Source organism: Eleutherodactylus coqui, chromosome 1 (assembly GCF_035609145.1).
Source record: "Eleutherodactylus coqui strain aEleCoq1 chromosome 1, aEleCoq1.hap1, whole genome shotgun sequence".
NCBI classification, from domain to species: Eukaryota; Metazoa; Chordata; class Amphibia; order Anura; family Eleutherodactylidae; genus Eleutherodactylus; species Eleutherodactylus coqui.
In genome coordinates, this window is record NC_089837.1 from 439,829,985 (window position 1) to 439,838,408 (window position 8,424).

General features: G+C 43.1%; 1 protein-coding gene across 1 annotated transcript; it reads left to right on the forward strand.

Moving 5' to 3' along the window:
- The first annotated feature begins 319 nt into the window (after positions 1 to 319).
- On the forward strand, positions 320 to 3,870 carry LOC136605658 (protein spinster homolog 1-like). Its single transcript, XM_066588978.1, has 10 exons — positions 320 to 369; positions 538 to 686; positions 785 to 854; positions 1,087 to 1,232; positions 1,329 to 1,478; positions 1,728 to 1,917; positions 2,444 to 2,509; positions 2,704 to 2,802; positions 3,380 to 3,554; positions 3,866 to 3,870. Exons 2-10 carry the CDS (start codon positions 556 to 558, stop codon positions 3,868 to 3,870), a joined length of 1,032 nt encoding a protein of 343 aa, XP_066445075.1. The 5' UTR covers positions 320 to 369; positions 538 to 555.
- Positions 3,871 to 8,424: the final 4,554 nt, after the last annotated feature.

Consider the following 8,424-nt stretch of genomic DNA (forward strand, 5'->3'; position numbering starts at 1 on the left):
CCGCAGGTAAGTGGAGGGGAAGTAAAGAGGTTATTTCTGGTGGGAAGGTTTATAAGGCCCAAAGCCATGAGGTGTCTGTAAAAGTACAAATAATATCTGACTCTCTTCACACCAAATGGAAAACCTTATCAAATGGAAACCATCAGCATTCCTGTCGCTTCCTACATTAGTTAATACTCACAAAATGTTCCATAGATCGACTTCTACATTTATTTGCCATTTTCTATGGATTTGTACTAAATAAATTCCCCCAAGTTGCTGCGAGCACCTATCCCCACAGTCCTCCCGTAACAAGAATAAACATTTGAGTTCCACCCAACTCCAAGACCCGGATCAACAACCCTGCTGGTCACCTAGTGTCTATATCCTGTAATATTATAGCGCTCTAGACACGCAGCTAGTCCTTTCTTAAACCCCTCTACTGCTTCTGCCATCACCACCTTGTGTTACCATCTCTCTGTATAACCAGGTCGACTTATCAGGTGAAAGAACTTCACTAAAGACCGACTGAACATTTGTGCTTTTCTATCTTCACAGTATTTCCTGCTCCTGGCAATGAGAGGATTGGTTGGGGCCATAGAGTCAAGTTTCACCACCATCGGCCCCTCCATCATTGCGGATCTCTTTGTGGCAGACAAGCGCAGCCGAATGTTGTCTATCTATTACCTAACAATACCTGCTGGCAGGTGAGTATCCATATATACTATTGTGTTGCACATTTATATTGCTCATTGATTTTTCTGATATATATTGGAAAGTCTAAGCACTTCATTTCTTTTTACAGTGGCTTGGGATACATCGTTGGAGACAAAGTAACAAGCGCTGCAGGTGGTAACTTTCGCTGGGCCCTCCGGGTAAGTAATAGATCAGAATCTATTATATTGTCTCTTATATACCCTAGAGAAATGTGGAAGTTGTAGATAACCTCCGCCTTTTGCGATACACTACAGATTATAATTGTAATTCCTGTATAGTCTTAATAGAACCACTTCCACTTCTAAGTTTATGGCCAAATTAAAGCCATATGTGTAATTTTTGCTGATCCCTTTATCTATGTAAAATACATTGTCTGCTTCTTCCATGCAGATCACCCCTGGTCTGGGCCTCATAGCCGTCCTCCTCATGGTATTATTCACCAAGGAACCATCAAGAGGAGCCATAGACGCGAAAAAGAAGAACACATCACCAAGTTGCCATTATTGGGTTTCGGACATGAAGAAACTATTCAAAAAGTATGTATTTTCTGTACTGAGATTTTGATCAGTGATCCACTGTATGACTTTTTGTAACTTTTGATAACCATGTGCTTCTTTTTTAACTCTCTGCAGTCAAAGTTTCAAATTTTCCAGTCTGGGTAACTCAGCTGGATCATTCATAGCTGGCGCCTTAGGCCTCTGGGCTCCCACTTTCTTGGCGCGTGCACGAACCTTGCAGGCAAAGGAATCTTGTCAGACTGCAGTGTGCAGCTATGACAGCACGTAAGTATTTATTCACATTGTGTTATCCAGATTGCAGAATTGCTTCTCTTAAGATTTGGATCTTATAGAGGGATCTAGGGATAGGGCTCTGTCCCGATTTGAATTGAAGGTGCAAAATCAGTCAGCTTTGCAATGCTGTTCTTACCATCAAATGGCAGATATCATAAAACAAATCGTACTCAGCTTTTTAACCCTTATTTATATGTAATTTCTCTTCTTTACTAACCTTCATAACATTTTTCTTTCTAGTACAATCTTCGGCGCACTCACAGTTGTCTCCGGCGTCCTTGGAGTTGTAGCAGGGGCAGAGATAAGCAAAAAGTACCAAAAAGGCAACCCACGTGCAGACCCATTAGTTTGTGCGTGTGGCATGCTAGGCTCCGCCCCCTTCCTGTTTTTGGCTCTGATTCCGGCGGACATCAGTCTTGTGGCCACCTATGTAAGTCCTTAATGTGTAGACTGTTGATATCTATTTACTGGATCTGGGATTAAAGCAGGGATGTTTCTAAAAGAGACGTAGTACATGGTGGGGGATATCTTTAGATGTTCACATGTAAATTGTAGTTAATGAATGGATCAAACATGATTAATATTACTAGTCTTGTGCTCAGTGCGTTGTGCGTAGGCTTAAGATAGGTTTAGTCTTGTCCTCAGTACAATGTCTATAGGCTTACAATGGCTTTAGTCTTATAACAAGGTCCAGCACTTACCAAGAGGCTTAGGATGGGTTTAGTCTTGTCCTCAGTACACTGTGTATAGGCTTACAATGGGTTTAGTCTTGTAACAAGAGGTTTAGGATGTGTTTAGTCTTGTCTGTGTTTATACTTAGGGACGTTTCAGTCTTGTGTTCAGTACACTGTACTTGGGTACAGAATAGGTTTAGTCTTGTACTTCTAAGGTCCAGCACTTACCAAGAGGGTAGAAGATACATTCTTATACTATTCTTCCATGTTTCTTCTCTGTAGGTCTTTATATTCATTGGAGGGGCATTAATCAGCTTGAGATGGGCCCTTCTGACCAACATCCTCCTGGTGAGTTATGAAAACTGTTGAACTGATGTTTTAGTCAGATTTTTGTTTGTCCTGTGCTGCCCATTAGATGCCAACTGCAGCGTTTACTTGTTTCGAGTATTTTGTCATTTTCATATGCCGTCACTTTGACGGTTCTTGTTTTTTTTGGGTTCAATGACTTCCTTTTGCCTACTTAGATTATTCTTTTGTTTCAGTATATTGTACCACCCAAAAGACGATCTACAGCACAGGCCATGCAGATTACACTATCGCACCTGCTGGGTGATGCTAGCAGTCCATATATCATCGGAGCGGTAAGTAGATATTGCATATGTTTCCTCACTGGTACATAAATACACCACTTTTACCACTAGAATGGAACTTAAAAGAAACCCCATGCAAAGCTTTATATTGTGTCACATAAAGCACTTACACAGTACACGGATAACACTGAAAAGTATACACATATGATATCCATAGAGCTCATATACAGAACCTGTACAGAATGTATACAGAACTTATACGTCCAGGTTATGAATAGCATGTCTGTGTATAACAGCCAATCGCCAAAGACCAAAAGTCCTGGAGCAATGTAATAATCTAGATTATCTGCTGAGGTTGGCTATCACAGTGAATTATGTCTCCAAGCTTCAGCCAACGTGTAACATGGGGGCTGAGAGAGTTAGAACCACTGCTGCTCCCAGATTGCAGTATGGAAGCTCCTCCGCTAAATACATTGCTGCGCTTCTGCTGCCACAACCCTTCTAGTCGCCACATTTCCTAACAAGCATAGATCGGCTGCTGTGAGGATCAATATGTATTCTTATTCGTGTTTTTGAACTTTACTAACCATACATATATCACTAACCAACTATCTCTTCTTATCCTCAGATATCTGAGCTCATCCAAAGAGGAAGGCCGGAATCTACTCTGCAAATATTCCGCAGCCTGGAGTACGCCCTCATGAGCTGTGCATTTGTCGTAGTCGTCGGAGGAGCTTCCTTCTTGGCAACTGCCATATTTATTGAGAAAGATCGCAAGAAGGCAGAAATGGAGGAATCTGAAGGTACATACAGAAATATATTCATTGTCCTCTTATGTCTCCTGCAGAATTAAATGACGATCCGCTTACATTGGCTCTATTGTCACACATGTAAAATCTAGCATCCTTATAATTAGTCAACTCAATCTGTTGTTTCCTAAAAATTGTCAAGCAACATTAGCGGCTGTTAAGGGATTCTATCATGATATACATATTTATTCTAAGTATGACTCATGTCAATTTCTGGAACAGTGACTATCTTACTGGGTAGGGGTTGTGAATAACAAACTGCCTCTACAGTAATATTAATGCTCTTCTCTTGGTCCATTCTTTAGACTAGTTCCATCATCACGTCAGCTTCCTGCTCAGTGCTGCGCAGCAGACAAAATTATCATCTGCATCTCCGAGTCAATGACATGGCAGCCACCAGGTTAATATCAGATGACCTGCACTTCAGGAGGAAGGTTTCCAGCTCCATCCCAGTAATCAGCAATGTAAGTCACAGTATACTGCACTTTCTACAGTAATATATTTTCCTGAAACAAGTCAATTATCTGCTGTATGAAGAGGCATGTTCTCTATTCTCACCACTAAACTTTACTTTTATCGAACTTTCCACAGTTGGGTATACATCTGCTCCATCGAGGCAGATTCCAGGCTTGGTGTCAGGAAACCAGGGAAGGCAGAAGTCAGGCATCACTGCAACGTAGCCTGTCCCTGCCTACATGTCCCCCTGTGCTAAGCTCCAGGGCTGCAACTGGGCGACGGTCCCTACACTGGCTAGGGAAAATGACATAGAAAACCACAATCCCTGGAAACAGAGAACGAACAGACAGACAAAACAACCGGAGCGCAGCACCAAGGGGAAGCACAAACCAGTCCAGGAGCAAGCCATGGGTCAAGCACTAAAAATCAGTCTGGAAAGCGCAGTACAGGCAAGGGAAGACGGAGTCAAGTCAGGGGAAAAGCCAAGGTCAAATAGCACACTCAATCAGGAATTGCAGAGTAATGCTGTTGAGTGACAGGAAGCCTAATCAAACACTGGCAGTGTCAGGAAGCTACTGAGGGGTTTAAATGCTGTCAGAGCTCCCGCCCCAGAAGCTGATTGGGGCAGAGCACCTGACAACAGCAGGATAATCACAGAGTGCTGGGAGAACCGCCCCCAGCACTGGCAGGACAGACTAAGCCCGAGGAAATGCAGCCGGCTGCCATGGCAACAGGAATGCGGCGCCGGGCAGCAGCCGCCGCTCCCTAGCACCTCTGTGGCATATAGGAGCTGCGCAGCCAGGAGTGACAACCAGCGCCGGAGTTCCCCTGCGCCGCACACCAGCCGCAGGAGCGACAGTGCCAGCAGTGCGGGCATGACGACCCCGATAGCCGCCAACCCTGACACTTGGTCTCTGTTCTCACCACTGAACGTAACTTCAACCAGACTTTCCTCAGCTGGATATATATCATAATGTCTTCAGAGGTCAGACAGTGGATTGGAAAGGGTTAAAGTTTTTGCTAATTTTTTATGTTAATAAAAATTTGTAATTTTACACTTGCTGTGTGTCGCTTTTAATATGCACCACACCCATTACGTGGGCGGAATGTCAGCCCCAAAATGGCTGACACTCTTCTCGTGTAATCCGACTAAGTCCATTACACGGACGGAATGTCAACCGCTAAATGGCTGACACTCTTCCCGTGTAATGCATCACATGGCCATTACACGGGCAGAATGTCAGCCCCAAAATAGCTGACACTCTGCCCGTGTAACATAGTAACATAGTTCGTAAGGCTGATTGAAGACAATGTGCATCTAGTCCAGCCTGTCTAGCCTCCTGTTTTGTTGATCCAGAGGAAGGCAAAAAACCCCAAGAGCAGAAGCCAATTAGCCCTTTTGGGGACAAAATTCCTTCCCGACTCCCTAATGGCAATCAGACTGTTCCCTGGATCAACCCCTAATAATTCCTACCTGCCTGTATAGCCGGATTAACAAATAATCTTAGATTTATAGCCTATAATATCCTTCCTCTCCAGAAAGACATCAAGTCCCCTTTTAAACTCCTCTAAGGATTTTGCGATCACTACGTCCTCAGGCAGAGAGTTCCACAGTCTAACTGCTCTAACAGTAAAGAATCCCCTTCTATGTTGGTGATGAAACCTGCTTTCCTCTAAACGTAGCGGATTCCCTCTTGTTACCTTTGCAGTCCTGGGTATAAACAGATCCTGGGAGAGATCCTTGTATTGTCCCCTCATGTACTTATACATGGTTATTTGGTCGCCTCTTAACCTTCTTTTTTCTAGAGTAAATAGTCCCAATTTGGATAGCCTCTCTGGGTATTCCAGTCCCGTCATTCCATGTATTAGTTTAGTTGCCCTTCTTTGAACCCCCTCAAGCACTGTGACATCTTTCCTGAGCATCGGTGACCAGAACTGTACGCAGTATTCCATGTGAGGCCTGACAAGTGCCTTATATAATGGAAGGATAATGTTCTCATCTTTCGCCCCTATACCTCTATTGATGCACCCCAAGACTTTATTTGCCTTTGCAGCAGCTGACTGGCATTGGTTACTCCAGTTCAGTCTACAATCCACTAGTACCCCCAGGTCTTTTTCCATATCACTTTTCCCTAGCGGTACCCCATTAAGTGAATATTGGTAACATCAATTCTTGCTGCCCATGTGCATAACCTTACATTTATCAACATTGAACTTCATTTGCCATTTTTCTTCCCAAGCCCCCAGCTTATTGAGGTCCGTTTGTAGCCGTACCTTGTCCTCCGTTGCATTAATTATATTGTATAATTTTGTGTCATCTGCAAATATTGATATTTTGCTGTGCAGCCCCTCTATCAGGTCGTTGATAAATATATTGAACAGAATGGGGCCCAATACTGAACCCTGAGGCACCCCACTAGTGACTGTGGTCCAAACAGAGTACGAACCATTTATTACCACCCTCTGCTTTCTATCATTGAGCCAATTTTTAACCCAATTACACACGTTTTCACCCAATCCGAGCTGTCTCATTTTGTATATTAGCCTATTATGTGGCACGGTGTCAAACGCTTTCGAGAAGTCCAGATATACGAGATCAATAGACTCTCCCAGGTCCAGCTTAGAGCTTACTTCATCGTAGAAACTGATCAGATTTGTCTGACATGAGCGACCATTCATGAATCCATGCTGGTGAGGAGTTATTCCCTTGTTCTCCTTGAGGTGCTCATCGATGGCGTCTCTCAGAATCCCCTCAAAAATTTTTCCCGTTACTGAAGTGAGACTTACTGGCCTGTAGTTACCAGGCTCACTTTTGGTCCCCTTTTTATAAATTGGAACCACATTGGCAATGCGCAAATCCAAGGGTACAACACCGGTCTTGATAGTGTCTAGAAATATTAGGTATAGCGGCCTAGCTAACTTATCACTTAGTTCCCTTAGTATCCTTGGGTGTATTCCATCTGGGCCTGGCGATTTATCGATTTTAATCTTCTTTAACCTGTTCCGCACTTCCTCCTGCGTTAGGTATGACATATTTTGCGAGGGGTTTATTTTATTCCCCTGTATCTCGTGTGGCATTTCCTTTTCGTTAGTGAATACACTTGAAAAGAAACTATTTAATAGATTTGCCTTCCCTCCATCATCTTCAATGATTTCCCCTGCATTATTTGTTAAAGGGCCAGTGCTCTCCCTGCAAATCCTTTTGCTGTTAATATAGTTGAAAAATAGTTTTGGGTTGTTCTTGCTCTCTTTGGCAATCAGTCTTTCCGCCTCCTCCTTGGCAATTTTGATCGTATCTTTGCATATTTTGTTTTTTTCCCTGTACGATTTTAGCGCTTCTTCGCTGCCTTGTTGCTTTAGTAGTTTGAACGCTTTCTTTTTTTCGTTTATTGCCCCTCTTACCGTCTTGTCGAGCCACATTGGTTTCTTTTTATTTGAGATTCTTTTATTTTTAAAGGGAATGAACTGCTCACATGAGGTGATTAGGATCCCTTTAAACTTTTTCCATTTGTCCTCTGTACTGATATTTTTGAGGATGTTGTCCCATTTAATGTTACCGATAGTAGTTGTAAGCTGATCAAATTTTGCTTTACTAAAGTTTAGTTTGTTTGTAAGGTTTCTCATTGAATGACAGCTGGAAGTTGATTATATTGTGGTCACTGTTCCCCAAGTGCCCCTCAACCTCTACCCCTTTTATTCGGTCCGGTTTGTTAGTTAGTACTAGGTCTAGAATGGCCCTCCCTCTTGTTGGTTCCTGCACCAGTTGGTTCAGATAATTATCTTTAATTACTCTCAAGAACTTATCACCCAACTAAGGTCCATTACACGGGCGGAATGTCAGGCCCAAAATGGCTGACACTCTGGCCGTGTAATCCAACTAAGGTCCATTACACGGGCGGAATGTCAGGCCCAAAATGGCTGACTCTCTTCCGTTGTAATGCGTCACAGGGCCATTACACGGGCGGAGTGTAAGGGCTAAAATGGCTGACAAAAAAAAAAACATGTATGATTAGAAGACAGTGGACCACAAGGTTTTCAAATAAAAAAGGATTATATTTACTTTCTAAAGCTAATGGTAATGAGGTATTAGTCTATAATATAGCCAAATCTAGTAAATGCACATTCACGTGTGCCAATCGGCCATATTATATTAGCCCGCAACCCGCGACAACGGTCGTCATTCTCTTGCAAATCCCTATCTAAAAAAAATTTGGTCGCTAGCAAAAAGTATCCAAAGCCGGTTTAGAAACTCCCGCAACTCAGGCTTTGTGTATAGAGGCCAGTTGCCATGGCACTTCACCTTAAGGAGTCATGAAGTAGTCCGCGAATTGGTCTCTAACACGAAGTCCAGAAAGAGCAGGTGTATTTACATCGACGCCTGCAACTGTTGAGGTCACTGGCAGTGAAT

What these genes read in the sequence shown, in the direction of transcription:
- LOC136605658 (XM_066588978.1), top strand. Translation starts at nt 556, where the DNA reads ATGAGAGGATTGGTTGGGGCCATAGAGTCAAGTTTCACCACCATCGGC. An exon ending in CTAACAATACCTGCTGGCAG is followed by an intron (nt 687 to 784) that starts GTGAGTATCCAT and finishes TTCTTTTTACAG; the next exon opens with TGGCTTGGGATACATCGTTG. An exon ending in GTCCATATATCATCGGAGCG is followed by an intron (nt 2,803 to 3,379) that starts GTAAGTAGATAT and finishes TCTTATCCTCAG; the next exon opens with ATATCTGAGCTCATCCAAAG.